Source organism: Corylus avellana, chromosome 10, assembly GCF_965113065.1.
Source record: "Corylus avellana chromosome 10, dhCorAvel1.hap1.2, whole genome shotgun sequence".
In the NCBI taxonomy this organism is placed as follows: domain Eukaryota; kingdom Viridiplantae; phylum Streptophyta; class Magnoliopsida; order Fagales; family Betulaceae; genus Corylus; species Corylus avellana.
The window spans coordinates 15,550,138-15,571,517 of NC_142499.1; the positions used below are offsets into that span (position 1 = coordinate 15,550,138).

General features: G+C 34.4%; 1 protein-coding gene across 1 annotated transcript; it reads right to left on the reverse strand.

Moving 5' to 3' along the window:
* Positions 1 to 10,388: 10,388 nt before the first annotated feature.
* On the reverse strand, positions 10,389 to 13,008 carry LOC132191788 (protein NUCLEAR FUSION DEFECTIVE 4). The gene is made up of 2 exons (XM_059606886.2): positions 11,834 to 13,008; positions 10,389 to 11,175 (listed from the first exon to the last, which is right to left on the reverse strand). Exons 1-2 carry the CDS (start codon positions 12,957 to 12,959, stop codon positions 10,466 to 10,468), a joined length of 1,836 nt encoding a protein of 611 aa, XP_059462869.2. The 5' UTR covers positions 12,960 to 13,008; the 3' UTR covers positions 10,389 to 10,465.
* Positions 13,009 to 21,380: the final 8,372 nt, after the last annotated feature.

Here is a 21,380-nt window from a genome sequence, read left to right on the forward strand (position 1 = left end):
CATTTAGGTTTAGAAAAATCATATTGGGATCCTAAGCTCAAACCAATGACCAGAATTTCCTATGATTTTGAGCTTCCGTCGCGGCCACCATCTTCTACCAGTGGCAGAGAGACAGGGGGGCAACCCAGGATTAGGCGCCCCCGGTAAAAAAAAAATTAAGTAATTTTAAGTCAAAAGTTGGAGGGCGCCCCTGCTAAAAAATTTCAATATCATCACCGCCCCTGCAAAATATTTTTACCACCCTAAAAAAATATATATATATATATATATATATATATATATATTTAATCTTACCTTAAATCCCTAACCCCTCTTCTAGACTCCAACCTGTCCTGCGGCTCAAGCGTGGACTGTGCAGCACTCTGTCTCCCATCAACCTTGAATTGCTTAGCCGCACCACCGGTATTTTCACGCCACGGCCGCCGACGGTGATAGCCCATCTGACTGATTTTTGTTTTTTGTTTTCTTTGATTGATTTTCATGAACTTTGTTCGATTTTAGTTTATCGGTTTTGTTGGTTTAACTCATTTGTCTAACATGGTGATTCGGTTTTGGTGGTTCAGAACTCAGAAGGGAAACCGAGAAAGAGTTCGATTGTGTGTGTGTGAGAGTGGTGAGAAATAGAGGGATTGGTTACATTGGTAGTGCCGTAGTGGGGAGAGATGGGAACTTGGGAAATGGGAAGGCTATTTGTGATCACACTATTGAAGCCAACAAATACCGATTAGTGACAAAACTTGAATTGGGCTCCACACTCCACTTTTGACCGACTCTGTGAGTAATAATTAAGGCATCAATTTTGTTTTGGTTTTTTTTTTTTTTTTTTTTGTGCTAGTCTCCTGAGTTCTAACCCTTAGAAAAGTGTGCTAAAGGTCAAGACCACTTCATAGATTTTTTGTGCAATTTTTTTTTTTTTTTTTTTTTTTTGGTGCTACTCTGCTTAGAAAAGTGAGAAAGAATTTTATTGTTTATTTATCCTATTCAAGAACTTTATAGATTTTAGGGGATATCTTATTCAAGAACTTTATTGTTTATTTATTCATTTTGTAGATTGTAGTGCGGCGCTTTCATTGTAGATGCGTATTTCTCCTTTAATTGGGCAATTTGCAAACTCTAATATGATTGATTGAAATTTATGGAGCTTTTTAATTGTGATATATCTATTATTTTCATCATTTTGTTTATCTTACTCTAATAAAAACAATATTGTTATTTTTTTTGTAAGGCGTGTTTTATATATTTTGGGATTTTGTCAAGCATCAACGAGTTTCAGAAGATTATTGCCAATCTCAGGTTTGTTCTTTTTATTAATTCATTTTAGGCTAATAGCTATCGGAATTTGTTAATAATTATATTATAATATCATTAAAGACTTAGAGTACGTTTCATTAGACATGAATTGTTTAGTGTGAGAATTAAAACTAATAGATAAATAATTTTTCAGGTTTCTAAAAATTCTTAGATTACATTATGGGCAAGCCAAAAACAATTGATGCATTTTTAAAGAAAAAAGATGCTGATTCAAATTCTAAAATGTCTTCCGCGACATCCAATCCTCAAACTTTAGTTCCTGAACAACGCTGTTTTAAGATGCCAAGAATTGAATCACAAGTAGTTGAGTCATTTGACATTTCTACTCTACAACATGATCTCGGGTTGTGTTCTCAAATATGGGAATATCCTGTTAATTAAAGAGATGAAATTAGATGTGTTTATCTTAAAGTTGGTCTGAATAGATTCATTCCTTAGTAGTTCTGGATATCCATTTTCGGGAATTGAAAAAAAACCGCCGAAGATTTCAATCATCTTGGTATAAGATGTTTGATTGGTTAGAATATTCTGATGACAAAGATGCTACTTATTGTTTACCCTGCTTTCTTTTTGCTAAAAAGCCAACGAGGCGGTTTGGAGGTAGTGCATTTACTATTGAAGGATTTCGTAATTTGAAGAAAGTTTATGATAGTACGCATTGTTCTTTTTTGGTCCAAATAGGAAATGGGTCATGTTCACCTCATAATAATGCTATTAAGTATTGTGACAATTTGAAGAATCAGTCTCAATATATTGATAAGGTGATAGATAAGCAAACTTCGAAGAAAAATTGAACAATCGATTGCGATTGAAGACTTCAATCAAATCTATTCAGTATTTAGCATATCAAGGATGTCCTTATAGAGGTCACGATGAAGGTCCCGATTCTAAAAATCGTGGCAATTTTCTTAAGTTGATAAAACTTGTGTCCAATTTCAACGACAATGTTGCCAAGGTTGTTTTAGAAAATGCTCCACAAAATACAAAATATACTTCACTCCAAGTCCAAAAAGATATTTTACATCTCTTGACAAAAAGAGTGCGAGATGCAATTCATGAAGAAATTTGTGATTCAAAATTTTGCATTATTGTTGATGAGGCACGAGATGAGTCTAAGAGAGAACAAATGGCTATTGTTTTGAGATTTGTTATCAAAGATGGTTTTATACAAGAACGTTTCTTTGATATTGTCCAAGTTAAAGATACATCGGCATTGACTTTAAAGGATTAAATATCTGATGTTCTTTCTCAAAATTGTCTTGATATTCAAAGTATTCGTGGACAAAGGTATGATGGTGCTAGCAATATGCGTGGTGAATGGAAAGGATTACAAGCATTATTTCTTAATGAATGTTCTTGTGCATACTATGTTCATTGTTTTGCACATCGATTACAATTAGTATTAGTTGTTGCATTTCGAGAGGTAATTGTTGTTCATGATTTCTTCAAAATTTGAATTTCATTATCAATGTGGTTAGTGCTTCATGTAAACGTCATCGTGATCTGCAAGATGCTCAAGAAGCAAATATCACATATTTGGTAGCTATTGATGAACTTGAAACTGGAAAACACTCCTCCAAAAATTGAGAAATGAAGATTGGGATAATTTTCTTGAGAAAGTAGTCTCTTTCTCCAAGAAATTTGAAATAGACATTCCAGATTTGGGTGCTCGTTATGTTAAAGGCCGAGGTCGTCTTCAACGGGATCACATTACGGTAGAACATCATTATCATTTTGATGTATTCAATGCTGCTATAGACTTTCAATTGCAAGAGCTCGATTGTAGATTTGGTGAAAAGGCAATGGAACTCTTGACACTTAGTTCAGCTTTGGATCCAAATGATGCTTATAAATCATTTAATATTAATAATATATGTAGTATTGCAGAAAAGTACTATTCTCTTGATTTTTATGAGCAGGAAAAAATTATTTTGAGATTTCAGCTGAAACATTTTGAAGTTGATATGTTTAAGGACAAGTTCTTATCCAATTCACTTGAACATGCGAGAATCTGATTTCTCTTCCTTGAGAGTGGCCACCCCTTGCATTTATAGACTTTTAACTCTTTAAGTTTTTTAAAAATTTTCATTTTACTTCTTCCGTCTCATTAGAGGGATGGCTTGCATGGACAACCCCAATGTAAGGGGTAGCAATGCGGGCGGCCAATACCAGAGGAGGAGTGCCCAAGCTACCCCCATTTGCTGGGTGGGTAGCCCCCCTTACAAGGATGGAGGAGTGGCTCTATCACTCCTCTCAATCTGTTTTTTATTATTATTTGTTTTCTTTTAGATTTTTTTTTTATAATAAAATAAAAAGTTCAATTTTCAACAGAAGTGGCAAAAATGCTGAGGTAACATTAACTGGGTTAATGCCATGTCAGCATTTTTAGATAATTTTGGACAAAAAGAGTGAAAATGTGAAATGAAAAATTAGAAAAATTTAAGAAGTTAAAAGTCAAATTTAAAAATATAAAAAATAAATTAAAATGGCGTGATTACTCCCGAGTAAATTTATATTTACCCTAAATTTTATCATCAGGAAGAATGGACCAATTTAAGGTACTCAAAAAGATTACAATATGCATGGGCCCCAGGGCTGGGGCATTCAAAAAAGTTATCGATCTCCTGCTATACACTATCAAAATGAGCTTTAATGGAACAACTAAATAATGAAAAATCATGTTACCATTTCCTGTGTTTTTAGGCATTCTAGTTTGAAGACTATTGAGTTTTCAATTTAATAGATTTACAAACTATTTAACTTCATGACCTATGTTTTGGTTTTTCATCAAATGGGTGACCAAAGTTACGAGGTTACAACGTTATAAAGATAAACATAAAAATTTTACAATCAAATCATATCTATGACCTTCAACATCCATTAATTCATGTCCAAACTTCATTTATATAGCAGATTTGCGCAAGACAGACTCAATCTAATACATAAGTAGCTCATATTCCAAACTCTTATTTTCCGGGCCATAAGAGCAAAACCTTCATACCGAAACTAATTCTCCTTGACCCAAAGGCCAGAACAAAAACTTTCACCCCAAAGAAAGCTCATGAAAGCAAATCTAAGGAGAAATCAAATCTTTATTCAAAAAACAACAAAAACACAATAAAAATACTAGCAAATAGCTACAACAGCTAAGGCGAGGAAGGTGAAGCACACTAGCCAACACGTGGTGGACGAGATGGCATGGAGCTATTTTGCGCTGATGGGCAGCTGACAAGCCAAGGAGCATGGTGGGCCGGCACGTAGCTGAGCGAAACCAGTTGAGGAGACTAGATCTAAATTTGAAAAACTAAATCTAAAGCCCAACCGATTCTGGGGAAGCGAAGAGAGGCGCAACACGGTGGAGGACGGACGGAGACAGCACAGCATAAGCAAAGTGATGGACTGGTCGAAAAAATAAACTGAAAAAAGAAAGGAAAAAACAAGGAGGGCACTAAGCATCTATTTTCTCATACACGTCCATAAGCCAAGTAAGAGAAACACCAGTTTGGAGCTAGCCGTAAGCCATCCCTCGGTTGGAATCGGCCGCGAGCCACCCCTGAGTTCCGGCTTGGCTATGAACCACCATGCATTGGATTTTTTGCCAAAAATTGGGTTCATGAAGAGCTGGAGGTGAGGGGCTTCTCCTTGAGATCAAATGACAATTTTCAACAAAGCTTGTGTGGTTAAGCTCAAGTAAAAACAGAGAGGAAGAAGGTGAGCTCCAGTGGGCTGGCCAGTATAAAGCCCAATTCAAATGCACTAGTTTTCAATAGGTCCTCAACCTGACCAAAAAAGAATGTCCACAAAAAGTCCCTGGCCTAGACAAAAGTTGCTGTTTGAATCTGAAACATATTATCTGTCAATATGCAATCTTTCCATTAATTGCACATTTAACTATATATAGTTTTAGACAAGACATTGATGGCCTTATCGTCAATATTATGTCCACATTAATTGTCTCCGACAATGATAAAGAAACGCTTTGCATTAGATAAGATGCTAAAAGAATTGTTGCTTTCAGTCAATTGAGTTCATCCAAAGCTCCTGATTCTGATGGTGTTACTATTCTTTTATACAAATATTACTATGGCATTATTAAAGATGACAATCTAGCAACTATATATACATAGTTTTTTTACTGTTGACTTTCTTCTAAATTAAGGAGTTTCGGTCACACCAATCACTACAACAAAAATGGCATTTTAGAAACATCATTATTAGCGACAACCCAAAAGTCGTCATTGTGATCGTTACCAATGTCATGCAAGAATTTCATATGCTGATATGCCATTCCTAATACAAAGGGAGGGAAATTTTCACAAGCCAGAAAGTCGCAAAAAGTTACGAGTGACGGAATTTGACCTATTCAAGACCACAATTGTTGTCACAAATAGCAATTTATCTTAGCGATGACTATTGTCGTTGTTGCTAATACTAGGCCATTAGCAACGACAGTTGTTGTCGTCACTAATATTATAAAGAATTTATATTTTACGTATAAGATATATATTATGACATGTATTAGCAAACATATAAGAAAAATGAATACATATTAGCGATGATCCTTGTCTTCTCTGATATGTATAATATATACTTTAAATCTAAATGTATTAGCAACGACTAACATTGTTGCTAATATATACTATATTAGTGATGACATTTGTTGTAGCTAATATAAAATCGATACCGTTTTCGTACAAGAAACTTGAGGGTGGGTCTTTTTCACTATAAATATGAATGATTATTTCATTCCGACTTCTTGTATTCTTGTTGTTAGAATATTCGAAAAATATATTATATTTTTCATATATTCCATATTTAAGGGCCGATTATAATCAAATATTGGAATTGTAATAAAATTTGATTACCATACTTGTACTTACTCACTATCTTATAAATAGGGACAAATTAAGTCAATGAGCACAATATAATCCATAGGACTATTCCGGGTGATGGACCACGTAAGTGTCTAACACCGAACCACCTGTAATCTCTTTGTGTAATTTCTCTATTTTATAAAATAAAGAAATTACTTCCGCTGTTATTCCTGTATTTTAGTTTTTCCCACAAACTTCAAGATAAATTAGAGCCTCATCAGTATCTTAACACTTGTTACTCATGCATATTCTCATGTAATCATCAGTACCAAATGTGCCAGCCAACTAAATAAGGTAAAATGAGGGAAATAAGGCAAGGTTTGCGTATGCTAACAAGAAAAGTATAAATCAAACTAACAAAAAAAACTATTTTTATTCTTTAATTTCATCGATGTTGTAACCCTGTTAGTTGCCATAGAAAAAGGATATATATATATATATAATCTTACTACTGTGGGCAATCTCGAGAATGTTGATTCCTTTGTCACACCAACACGAGTGAGATGGAGAGGGGTTCATGAAATTGTGGTTCCGAGGTTGTCGAGTCATGTACTCAGGTCCAGGTACGAAGGGTTGGTGGAACATTTTGGTTTCTTATGCTTTTGGTTTGACTTGCAAGTGTTTTTCGACAAGGCCAATGTTGTTAAATATTTATAATTTATAATTTATGCACATGCATTTTGCTCCGGAAACATCATAAGAATTAATAAGCATTTGGTGTGAGCTTTCATGGAGTTCTTTAATTTTCTCTCCGGGAAGGAAGGAAGATGACTTTGGAGTTTGGACTATTATGGTCAATGGTCTACTCCAAATTAAAAAGAGAAAAAGAAAAAAAGTAAGCGGAAAAGTTGAAGTTATCACGACAATGCCATTGTGTTCGACTAATTAACCTCTATCATTGCAAAAAAGGAGGAGGAATTGGTGGATGGAAGGCCTAAGAGGTTTGACAGGCTGATGATATTAAAGGAAAGGCAATTATGAGCAGAGGTTTCACATAATGCTCGAGGAAATGGAGCACCACCTCTTGATGACTCCAATATTAATGCATGTACGTTATTGCGGGAGTGTTTTTTGTCACTAGATGTTGTCTTCAGATCTAGTGACCTGCCATATGCATGCTCACTTCCCCGAAAGATTTGAAAGGGAAAAAAGAAAAGTTAAAGGTATTTCATTTCGATCGTCCGAAAATGAAAAAGGAGGAGAGCAATGGGACCATCCTCCGACCCCAAAACATTTGAAAAGAAAAAACAAAAAAAAGTTGGGGATGTTTTTGTTACTTTTTCGATGGTTGTTTTCACTGACGTTTAGGGCTATAAATGAACAAGTCCATTTGAGAACCGGCTTGATAACTGCTTGTATATAGGGGTGCAAAGGCGGGCGGTTAAAAACCGCCCGCTAACCGCTAACCGTTATAACCGCTAACTGCTTAACCGCCTAACCGCTTAACCGCATTAACCGCTAACCGCCTAACCGCTATAACCGCCTAGCGGTTAGCGGTTAGCGGTTATTGGGTCTACTAACCGTAACCGCTAACCGCTAACCGCCTTTTTATATAATATATTTTTATAATTATAATTATAAAAATATTTATACATATAACATAATCACTTGATCATTAAATCACAATTTTTTTAAAAAAATAATTAAATCACAATTTGAGTATTAATATATTATCACTATAATTTATATGATTATATCACATGATCAATTGATCATTAAATCATTTGATTATATAATAATAAATTATACATATATAATATGACATAACTCATAAGCATACCAATTCATACTAATACAACAATTAAATATCTAGAGACTTATTTCCAATGTATGTTATAAACTTATAAGTCTATATATGTTATAAGTCTATATAAGTCTATATATGCATATGAATAATATAAATGTATAATATCAATATTTAATCATATGATTCAATGACAATTCAAATACTTTATTAAAGACTTCAAGTGAATCATATTATTAATGTACAATAATGATATGATTCGTATAATATCAAATTAAGTAATTGACATTGGATTAAACAATGACCAATGTGTTACTTATAAACACAATTTAAGTATTAATGTATTATCATTATAATTTTAGTAATTTATATATTATCACTATAATTGATATGATTATATCACATGATGACTTGATCATTAAATCATATGATTATATAACAATAAATAATACATATATAATATGACATAACTCATAAGTCATAAGTCTACAAGTTAATCATATGATTCATGTACAATGATAATCACAATTGATTCAATTGAATTAAACAATATATTACTTATAAGTACAAATCTACAATTTAATTAAAGCATTATTAGATACTTTAGGAATTTAGGATTTAGGAGTTTGAACATTACCATTTACCATTAGATATTAAGTTCAATTCAAAGAAAAAAGATTATAAGTAAATATGATAAGAATTTAAATAATTAATCATATGAATCATATCATATAATTTAATGAGACTATATGATTATATAATATCAAATTAAGTAATTGACATTAGATTCAACAATGTGTTACTTATAATCACAATTGAAGTATTAATATATTTTTTGAACAATTTTGAATTTTTTGAACCATTTGTAACAATTTTTTTTTAAAATTGTTACAAATTAACCATTGATGAAGTTTTAATGTTTTATTTGTATCATTTAATGTTTTATTTGAACTTATTTTATATGCTTTGTGTGAACTTTTTTTATATATTTTTTTATATGTTGTGACAGTTGTCTGAATTCTAAATTTTTTTTTTGTATGTTGTGTTGAATTTTTTTATTTTTTTATTTTTTAAAAAAGTTAACCGGTTATGATTTAATATTTAAGGAAATTTTTTTAAAGTAAAAGTAAATGTAAATTTTGGGTAAAATATTTTTGATTTTTCAATATGGGCTCTTTTTATAGCAATTGGGCCCAAGAAGATGTTAAAAATATAAGAAGAAAAAATGAGAGTAAAAAAAAGCCCAAAAAAATAAGCCCAAAAAGGCCTAAAGAAAGCCCAAAAAGCCCAAAAAAATAAGCCCAATTTTAAAAAAGCGGTTAGCGGGCGGTTATCTATTTCACTAACCGCTAACCGGCGGTTAACCGCTAACCGCTAACCGTTAGGCGGTTAGCGGTTGCGGTTAGTGAAATCTACTAACCGCTAAGGCGGTTACGGTTAGCGGTTATTGCCACTAACCGCTAACCGTAACCGCCTTTACACCCCTACTTGTATAAACTCGACTCGAATTCGGTTTGTTTAATAAATCAGCTAATTAATCGTGAATACAAAATTAGGCTCGATTATTAAATGAGATATATTCATTTAAACTCGGTCGACTTGTGTAAGCTCGTATAAATTCATTTTTATTATTATTTTGATTTTGTAATTAGAATATCTTAAGTAAAGAGATTTTTTTTTTTTTTTTTTTTTGTAAATATGACTAATTAAAGATTTCTTTTTTTTTAATTGTGTGCATTTGTTAGATCTTCAGTCTCTTTTTTCCTTTCCTATTTCTCCATTGAGCACTTCTTAATTTAATTTAAATGTTTGATAAATCATGTTTATTTATCGTTGATGTTCTATTATCTTTTTTTAATAATATTGACAGAAATTTTTTAAAAAAAAAATACTTTTGCACTTTTTGATCCTTTTATGGTGAGTAACACATGTCGTTATATGATTTAATCTAACATGACAAAGTTCTGAACAAACTTCTATACGACATGGAGCTAATTACAAGTCGATGTACGAGATTGATTTTACATTTATTCATTAATTAAATCACAATGAATCATATGGTCATATATATATATATGGACCAATTCTGATTTATTATATAGAATTTCTATTATTATTATTGCACATATCACAAACACCGAAGACCATCAAGGGTAGTGGTTCAATGGCTCAAATGAAATCTCCAATGTGGTTAGGCATATACTAGGGTGTTGATTTGAATCTCCGCAATGTTGAATCCCCACATATGTCTGATTAGTATTAGCCACCTTAGTTCGCATTGATGCTCTGGTGAGGCTGGGAAGGCTATGGCTCAGTCGGACTTGAGGGAGAGCCTGCGATTCCCACCATCTAGGCCCTTCTTGTGCGGCTTCCAACGGGTAGATGCTACTATGGTTACGCCCAAATAGAATAGCCACAATTGGTCTCCATGGCCTATCCTTTTTTAATTAGAAAAAAATAAAAAATAAAAAAAAATAAAAAATCACAAACACCGAAGAAGCACCTTTAGTCCAAGCAAGTGTTATTTTAATCAAATCTATGGTTTAACATTGTTGCCGCTAGTGTCGGCAGTTGTGAACGAGGCAGCATTGGCTCCTGCTTCACTCTCTTTCAACGGTCCAACACCATTTGCATTCGAACCCATTTGTGTCTCCGCTTCCTCTCTGAACTTCTTGTAGATGTCACCTTTGTAAAACTTCCTCGTCCGGAGCACCAAAACAATCGAAGCAAGGAAACCGAACAATGTCGTCCCTGTGATGATGATAAAAGCCATCCGATAACAGTGCGCGCCGGTGCACGTTAGCGCCTGCCCGGCCTTCCGAGTGACACCCAATGTTCTCATTTGCTTCACTGCCTCCTTATCATACAAACGACCGGCGACTCTCACATTGAGAATGTATGACCCGATCGGGCTCGCCACAGCGCCGAGATTGTACAAGGTGGAGTAATACTTGAGGCCGAAGATCTCGGAGATGATCGCGAAAACCAATGACCACTGTGCACCAAAGCAGAATCCGATGATGACTGAAGCGAAGTAGAGAGAATTTGGGACGGCGAAGGCGATCAAAATGTGTCCAATGGAACAAAAGAGGAGGACCAAAGTAAGCATTAATGGCCGAGGGAATTTGTATTTGACTAGTAAGATTTCGGAAACAAAACCAGACAAGGCTCGTCCGAGATAGTTCCAAATGCTCACGAGCGACACAAAGGTGGTGAGGCTGTCGGTCGGATAGCCTTGTGATTTACCTGTAAAATTAATGATTAAATTTTTTATTTTTTGGGTGTGATGTTTGTTTTAATGAACAAAAACTGAACAAAAAGGCATATAGAAACAATTAATATAGCAAAATATAATTGCCTAAGTAGAAAACTCGAAGTTAATATCAAATTATAAGTCATACTTTTAATTGTTTGCAGAGGTGTTAAAAATGGAGGCTTATAGACAATATTGGTTATTTTACTCATATAAATTATTGGTAATTTGGTATATGCTAATGTTATCCAAACACTCAATTGATAGAAAATAAATAAATAAATTAACATGTTTTACCAACCGCCCTATACGATTTTAAAAAGTAATAACTTTTAAAAATGCACTTAATGAAATCACAATCTCAAACGAGTCCTTATTCATTTTCTTAAAGTACATGCATTAGCTCAGCAAACTAGGGATCCAATTTCACAATTCTAGTTAAATGTTCTTTTTTTTTTTAAGAATTCTTTATTATTTCTCCAACATTCATATATTTGAAAATTTGATTTTTTTAACTGTCATATTTTTTAAAATTTATCTTTTTCTAATTATCATATATATATATATATATTATTTGGCTTCCCTGATTTTAGCAATAGAATGCTTTTTAGATAATTAACCTTTTGGGAATAAATAGTAATCGAAAATTACCAATCTGCCCCAAGTTGTCAATGGCCGTCAATGTCCCGCCGAGACCAAAAGTTACGGCGACGAACAAAATGATCATGTCGATGCTGAAAAGTGCTTGAAAGATGGTGTAGTCTTCACCTCTGTCAGGCGGGTTGAATATGTTGCTCATGCAAGAATCTGGCTTCCGCTTCTTATAACTTGCTGAAGCTTCTGCAGCTGACGCCAATGGCTGCTCCATTAATACTGACGAATTTTCAGTTACTACTTTCACATCATCATTCAATTTCACCACATCCTCCTCCTTCCTCTTCAAAAGCTTCAGCTCTTCTCTTATAACAATGGCAACCGGGAGAAACAAAAACACAAGAACAACACAAGCGCTTCCAATATATGCAATCCTGGAAAACCGGAGCCGGTTTTGTATGATTATCAAAACCATGAGAAAACCGGCGAGGCCGAGAGAGATGTAGAGGAATTTATAGAAAACGTTGAGCTCGTTGGATTGCCGGACGGTTTTCATTATCCGAACCGTTCGGAGAAACACAAAGGAAACCGCCGCCGGAACCCAAGCAATTAGCAGAATCAGCGCCGCCGAGTTATTCCCATAGAGAGCGTGGTAGAGTTGCGTCATGATCGCGCCGCTTAGACCCACGAGTCCCTTCAGAAGTCCGATGACGCTGCCTCGGCTTTCTGGGAAGTTCTTGACGCACGTGACGAGAGCGCCGGTGTTGGCGAACGACTGCGAGTTGGCGCCGATGAATATGTACATGCACATTTGCCACACCCGGGGTTCGGCGATACGGCCGGTGACGGAGAGCCATATCATTAGGTAGCCGAACAGGTTCATGATCGCGCCGATTAATAAAACCACCCATGGCGGCGTTATCTCGTTGATAAGCCCGGAGAAGATTCCGAGGTTGCCGCCCATGTCCTTGAAGAAGCTCAGCAAGTTGAGTGTCGTTTGGTCATAGCCCAAGGATGTTTTGATGTCGTTTGAGTATAGGCCGAATATGTACGTTGAACCGGAGACCGACATGATTAACAACGACGCGAAGACCATGAACCATCGGCCTAGAATCACGCGCAAGCCGGAACTCTTCAAGCCTCTCCAACCGCCGCCGCCGCCGCTGCCCTCTGCCACCGACATCTTGTTTGTGCTTGTGAGAAGGGGTTTTTTTTTTCAGAAGTTCATCATGCAAATATTATGGGTGTAAAAGTAAAAGGGATCTTTAGTTAAAGGTTGTTGGGGATTTGGGCAATGAGAAATAATTGAGTTTCAAATTGACTGGGAATTAAGTTGACTTGCAGTCCACATGGGAGGAAGGAATGGACGGTGAGGTTTGAAAAAGAGGGTAAGAATAAATATAGAGTGGGCAGCATGGTTGAAAGAAATGTGCAACTACTATGACATATGTGAAAAGGAAATGACAGGCACTATTCAATGATACGTAGCAACTTCTGTTTGATCATCACTGCCAAAAAGGAAGAAGAAAAAAAAAAAAAAAAAAAGGAGGGGGGTATAAAAATTAGCAATGTACCCCTCTAGTGTTTCAAAAATTTTCAATTCAGACCCTCCGTTATTAATTTTCATCTAATTGGACAGAAATCATTCCACGTGCATCTCACGTAGGATTTTGATGGATGCCCTCTATTCCAATTTTGCTCTCATTAAAACCTGTTAGTTCTTGTGTTGGCTTAATTCAGTTCCAAAATGCAGAGGCTACTGTTTACGGGCTCAAACACTGATATAAAATACTCAGAATCCAATCTCCACCATTCATAATGTAGATTCGTGTGTTATGAACGTCCCTGCAAAATTTCAGCTCAATCGGACCACAAACGCCCATCGATTGGAGCTGTTGATCAAGATTGAACAGCATTTCCAGAATGCTGATTGCATGCCCGGTCCGGACCACCCTTCCCCTGGTCCGGACCGCATTTCCAGAAACTAAAATTTTGCTCCGCAAGGCCCTATCCAGATAGCCCATTAACATGTCCGGACACCCCGTAAGTTTTAGGCTAAAAACATGATTTTAAGTGGGTTAGGTCTAGGGTTTTGTTGGGGGTATATATACATCATTATAGAAGAGAGAGGCACGAATTTTCACCCCCAGAGAGTTCGTCGGAGGCTGTGCTAAGAGAGATCATATGTGGTGAGCGTTAAATTGAATCTCTTAGAGTTTTAATTATTCCTTTGATAAATTTATGGTTGAGAAGTCTATCAGAAGATTCCGGTAAAGGGGAATCACGTTGAAGAAGATTGTGAGCAAGGAGACGAGTTGTAGGCTTGTCGATCTTACAGAGCCAAGGTCTTGCAAAGGGTTGTAAGTGTTCCTAGTGTCTGTAATCTCTGGATAATCTTTTGATAGTGATTTCCTGAGTTTGGCTGCCCCGGAGAGGTTTTACTTTTAGATCAGTTTCTAAAAGGTTTCATCTTCGTAACCAAAATATATGTGTCTGCCTCTTTATTGCTTTATATATTTTGGATGATTAAATTGTTTATTGCTTCATAGTATTAATTTCGCATAAATTGTGTTAAATAAGTTTTTGGAGTCGGCATAGCGTTTTTCAAAACCTATGAAATTGAGAATAATTAGGTAATTTCATAAGTTTTAATGAGAGCAAAATTAGAATAGAGGGCATCAAAATTCCATGTGAGACGCACGTGGGATGATTTCTGTCCAATTAGACGAAAATTAGTAACGGAGGGCCTGAATTGAAAATTTTTGAAACATTAAGGGGGTACATTGCCAATTTTTAAACATTGTGGTTCAAATTGAAAAATTCTTGAAACTTCAGGGGATAAAGTGAATTTAACCCAAAAAAAAAAAAAAATACATATACCATTCTATTGTCAATGTGGTCCGTTTCTCCTAAACTTTCCAACAATGTCGATGTACAACCCTCAAAATGCAAAGAAAACAAAGATGAAAGTAGCTCTAAAAAATCTTCAATAAGACAAAATATTCTTATAAATTTGAAACTTAAAAACAGAAACTAAAAATGTGCAACTAATATGACATAGGCAAATGCTTTTTGGCATTCTCCTCACCATTTCCTCTCTCTTGAATTTTTTATTTTTTATTTTTTGAAAAAAAATCAAGATTTTAAAAGAGGGAAGTTGGTGGGGGAGATGGTGAGGGAGAATGTATTATAGCAAATCTCTATGACATATGTGAAAAGGAAATGACAGGCACTATTAAATGATGAGTAATGCTATGAATTATTTTTTTTACTCCTAAAATTGATATGACTATTAAATTTTAGATGAATCATACTTCAATTTTGATCTAATGATGATTTTGAAAGCCACATCAAATTTAAGAGGATAAAAAGACACGGCCAAAATTATAGGAAAAAGGAAGAAAAAAAAAAAAAAAAAAAAAAAGAAGAAGAAGAAGTACACATACCATTTTATTATCAATGTCATCGGTTTTGAATCCCCTAAACTATCCAACAACGTCAATGTGCGTCCCAAAGGCAAAAAACAAAGATGAAAATAACTCTAAAAACTCTTCAATAAGACAAAAACATAAACTAAAACTAAAAAAAAAAAAAAAAAAAAAAGGTACACATACCATTTTATTGTCAATGTCGTCTGTTTCCCTAAACTACCCAACAATGTTAGTAAATTAAACAGAGATTTACCCCCAAAAAAATTATAACAAGTTAGGCATTGATGACCCTTTGAGAGAGATAACCAAAAAAACCCATCTTAGTCAACAATCATTTAATATCCACGCCACGCTACATACGCAAAAACCCATCAATTGTTTGCAACTCATAAGAATTATAACCAAAAAAAACCCAGAATGTACATCTCTCAAAGGCCAAAAAAAAATGACAAATAAAAAAAAATCAATAAGACGATATTCTTATCAATTTGGAACATAAAAATACAAACTAAAAAAAAAATTAAAAAAAGGGAAAAGAAATTTAAATAACGAAGGGGGTTTCATTTTTTTTAAAATAATTTATAAAAAAATAGTATTTTTTAATAATTTGAAGAATTTTTTTTAAAAGCTTTATCGATGGTATTTTTGTAATTGGAGAGACATTGACATTATTTAATAGTTTATGGAGGATATTGACACAATTAATAGTTTGGAAAGAAAGGGCATTGATGATGAAGTGCTAATTTTAGGAGAGTATATATATTTTCGTCTAAAAAATAATCTAAAAATGTGTTTCAGACGGAGAGACAAGAAGGAAAGTATACGAATAAATGATTAATTTCTTAGTATGGTTCCAAACAAAAACTTAATTAGTGTGTTCAATTGGCGATAGCATGTTTTGCATCACAAAGTGAGGTGAGTTGAGCATCAATTCAAGAAGGGTAAGTATAGTTTCTACATTTTCAAACCATAATTTTAAAAAAAAATTATTGTTTTTAAGCGATACATTTTATTTTATTTGGTTTAAAATTACACGTTTTAGCCTGCAAAATCGCAGTACCAAACACTCTTCATAATGATTTTTGATGTGTTGCGTAAACTACATCAGTCTAAAATTCAAAATTACAAATCAAAATACAGCAATTCAACACAATGTTTATCTTAATTAAGAATGTTGGATTTTATCTTAGTAGGTAATTGAGTTGAAAATTGTAATATATTAAGATTTTATAGCTTTTCTCTTATTTATATTTTGTTAACACTGCATAAATAGTAATTTTATTTTTATATATTAATTTAATCTTCAATCTTAATATATTTCTCATTCATATTTTCACTTTCTTCATTAAAATTCTTTATCGGTATATATATATATATATATATATATATATATATATGGTTTTTTTTTTTTTTTTTTTTTTAGGTGTTGAGATTTTTTTGTTAGATAGGAGCTTCGTTCATATCCATATGTATTAAAGTAGATTTCATTCGTGAGGAGTCAACAAAGGTAATATGAATATCTCTTGAATTATACTTTTTTGTCTGTTTTCAATTGAATCGTATTACATTGGCAATGTTTTTTATTGGCTTAATATTCTACTATTCTTATTACTCAGATTTTTTTTTTTTTAATATTATTAGCTAAAAAAAAAATTCTTAGGCTCCCAAGTTCCAAACCATTCTTCTCTTATGGATTTTGTGTTTACTGCCCAAACGATTTGATGAGTAATGCTACAAGTTTTTCTTGAGTTCCTTTAAGAATGATATGGCATTTAAATTTATCATTGTTCTTGTGATTAATTATTATTGAATTAATCAAATTGTGAATTTAATAGTCATATTATTTTTTAAATGGATTCAAAAAAGACTTGTAAAATTATTCGGATTTGATTGAAAGAAAAAAGTAGCTGAATTTTTATTTAATTATTTATTTTTGTAAGTAAGCGATTTGTCTTTTTAATTGGGATTTGAGAATCATAAACAACGGCAGTTGGGAAGGCGGAAAGCGTGGATCCCGGTCCACCTCACTATCAACAGCAAGTGCAACAAATGCACGTGTAAGGATAACGCCAGGACAAGGAGATGGCCCACATGCTTTAATTAGCTTAGATTTTAATAAAATCGATCAAAAAAGCACGCAAATTGAGTGCATGCGTATTATACAACAACTTTCCTTTCTTACCTGTCAGCCAATTATAAACTCAACGGGACTGAATTATGGATCAGGATCCGGGCTATTCCTTCAAAATTGCCAGCCGATTTTTTTTTTTTAATCTCAACCATCGAATCCCATTCAACTGTCTAAATATTGACACATGTCTCATTCAAAAAAAATAATAAAATATTATTTATATTTTAAAAAATAAATATAAAATAAAATAATTAAAAAATTAATTTAATAATATAAGATGGTTCGCTACCCTATTTTTCCAATAAGAGATGGCCGGCTACCCCAACCGGCCCTTGAGGGTGACCGACACCACCCCCTAGGGTCCCAAGAGGTGGTTCGGCCACCCCTATAGCTAAACCCAAAACAAATTTTTTTAAGCTTAGCTCTAAAGGGTAGCTCAAGCTCAAGCATCACCCCAAGGATCGGTTGAGGGTGGCTGGCGCCACTCCCATGACTGCGATGGCCACCCCCTATGAGAAAAATGAGGTAGCCACCTTGCATTATTAGATTAATTTTTTTAATTTTTAATTATTTTATTTTTAAAATATAAATAATATTTTATTATAAGTAATTTTGAAGGAATAGCCGAAGATCCTCGTCACAGAATTATAGGTAAGGGCATTGAGGGCAAATCATTGCTATGGATTTTTTGGCCGTCTTTTCCTCAATATTGGAAGCAAATTTTGGTATAATATATTTTCACTTTCCGACCAAAAATTTTGGTTGTCTTTTCATGTTGACGTCTGATAGAACTTTAAAGGCCCTTCTTTTTATTTTATTTTAAATTTTTTCTTTTTCTGTGCTTGGCAAGTCAATGTCACCCACAAACTACGTGTACCCTTTCCATCCATGAAAGCCTTAGTTTAAACTTTAATTCCCTATATTTGCAATAAAATATCAGCTCAAAAAGAAAGTTTTTTTTTTTTTTTTTTTTTTAATTTTTTTATTCAAAGCAAGAGAGGAGAAAAAGGGAAATAATAAAAAAAAAAAATTTGAAAAAAAAAAAAGCAACTCTTTATTACATAATTTGATGGTACTCAGTTTTCGGCAATCGGTTAGTGACCATATCTCATAAATCGAAGGTTATTAATTCAGAATTTTTTACCTCTATTTTTCTCTCTTTATATGCAAGGATGAAACTAGGAAGTTCTATTGACAGTAGCTAAAATATAAATGATAAATATATTAAAATAAGTGACCAAAGAATGAATAACAAATATATTAATGTTAAATATTAAATCAACATATAAAAAATAAAATAAGTATCCATTCAATGTTAAGAAAATAAAATATACAAAATAATTGTTTCTTAAAATATTTAAATTTTCAATTCAATCACATATTAAAATGGAACTCGACGTTCCAAACAAAAAAATAGATTAGAGACACTAGACTAATGTTGTAAGTCGGTCAAGAATTCTACTATTGGTGCTAGGAAAGAATTGGGATTTTGGGAGGCAATGAGGCAAACTTGACTCATCTCAATATGAAAGAGTTAGGGCATTTTAATTCATGGGTTTGTGACGTAATGGTTATATGTATTTTCTTGTTTGATAGGCCCAATTTTTTCTTAAAACTTCTAGACTATTTTTTATGGGTGAAGACTAGGCAAAATATTATTGGATTGCTTTTCTTTTTTTTTAGCGAGGGGCCATGTTACTAAATTTTGTCTAAAAAACAAAATTTAAAAATATATTTAATAAAATATTATAAAACTATGGCCGGCCCGACTGTGAGCACTTCCATCACTGCTTATACGGACATGTCCAAAAATAAAAAAACTTGATAGTCATCAATTATGGGCTAAATTTTTTTACAAATTGGATTATAAGAAAATTTGTCTAATTCAATCTCTATAAATGTTATGTGTCCTTTATCGTTTAAGAAGTACATGGCTTTTTCATATGCTTTTAATATTTCTGTTATACGTTTCATTTGGCCTTTTAAGTAACCAAGAGTGAAATTAAAACAAAGTTAAAATTGTTTTTTTTTTTTTTTTTTTTCTTTTCTAATGAGTTTTTTCTTTTTAATTAGGGAAAATTACAGTTTACCCCCCCAAAGTTGTCAGCGATTTGCAATTCCGCCTCCAAAGTTTCAATTTTTGCAATCCATCCCCCTAAAGTTTCAATTTTTTGCAATTCAGGCACTCCGTCAGTCAAACCCGCTTTGACTGACGGAACAGTGACCACGTGCGACGCACGTGGTCACTTTATGCGATTTAGTGCCCAAAATACCCCCATCAAGTGGTTACACCTTGACCCACGCCCAAACCCATCTGACCCACACCCCGACCCTGCTGACCCAACCCCCAACCCAACCCCCAACCCAGAAGCTCAAGAAGCGCAGGAACGGCGGTGGGTCCGCCACATTGCCGGTGGAGAAGCCGATTGGCAGGCAGTTGAGGGAAACCCAGTCCGAGATCGCCGACTACGGCTTCGGCCGCCGGTCCTGCGACACCGATCCGAGGTTCTCCCTTGACGCGGGTCGGATATCGTTCGATGCAAGTCGGATATCGTTGGACAATCCACGTTACTCCTTCGACGAGCCTCGGGCATCTTGGGATGGGTACTTGATGGGCAGAACCTTCCCCAGAATGCCCACAATGGTCTCGGTGGTAGAGGACGCTCCGGTTCACGTTTTGAGGTCCGATACGCAGATTCCGGTGGAAGAAAATGCGATTAACGAGGACGAGACGTCGGTGCCGGGTGGGTCTGTGCAGACGAGGGACTATTACTCAGACTCATCGTCGAGGCGGAGGAAGAGCCTTGACCGGTCCAACTCAATTCGGAAGACTGCCGCGGCGGTTGTGGCGGAGATCGACGAGTTGAAGTCGGTCTCGAATGCAAAGGTGTCTCCGGCCACCACCACCGGTGATTACTTCTTCCAAGGACCGGTTGGGTCAGCAGGGTCGGGGCGTAGGTCAGATGGGTTTGGGCGTGGGTCAAGGTGTAACCACTTGATGGGGGTATTTTGGGCACTAAATCGCATAAAGTGACCACGTGCGTCGCACGTGGTCACTGTTCCGTCAGTCAAAGCGAGTTTGACTGACGGAGTGCCTGAATTGCAAAAAATTGAAACTTTAGGGGGGTGGATTGCAAAAATTGAAACTTTGGAGGCGGAATTGCAAATCGCTGACAACTTTGGGGGGGTAAACTGTAATTTTCCCTTTTAATTATTTTTCTAAAAGGGTATAACGGGGTGACCAGACGTGACTTCTACACTTGCCCACAAACCGAGGTAATTTATACATGACATGCCCACTAAATCATAACTCTCCAAGATTGACAACGAGTCCATCTCATCTCCTATCATCAACCACCCAAGATAATGCAAATTAATGTTAGCTTGAATATTGTTGTAGATAAACAATCATTTGAATTTTGTATTTGTATTTCAAATAATCCTAGCTTAGCTACACATTTTCAATACAGTGAACTCAAATCTGATTACACTAATCAGATATAAAAATTCTTATTACAAAAGCTTGATTACGAAAAATTAATCTGAGATCACTAAACCGCCGCCGCACTGGTGATATTTTATAATGAGTTAAAAGTGTTATACAAAGCGTTGCAAGTTGTATGATGACCATAAAAACGTAATACAAGATAAGTTAAAATAAAATCGAGCACAAAAACAAAAAACTGCGTGGTCAAGTAGGGTTCTATGGTCCCATTGAAAAGGTGGGATCAACTTTGGATTTCAATACAAATCAAGCTTGCTGACTACTATATTGTCTTATGGTTTGATCCCATTTTAAGGCTTTCATTTTTATTTTTTAATATATATATATTTTATGAAGATAGTTCGTGCTTTAGGCCCCATTTGTTTGGATATAAACCAATTTCAGCTAAAAATATTTTTTTTGGTGTTTAGCTGGTACCAAGAATTAACAAATATTTTTTTATATTTCCATTCGATCATATTAACTAATAAATATAAAATTTTATTCACAACATAAAAAAATTATATAAAGCAACTAAAAAAAATCAACCTAAAAATT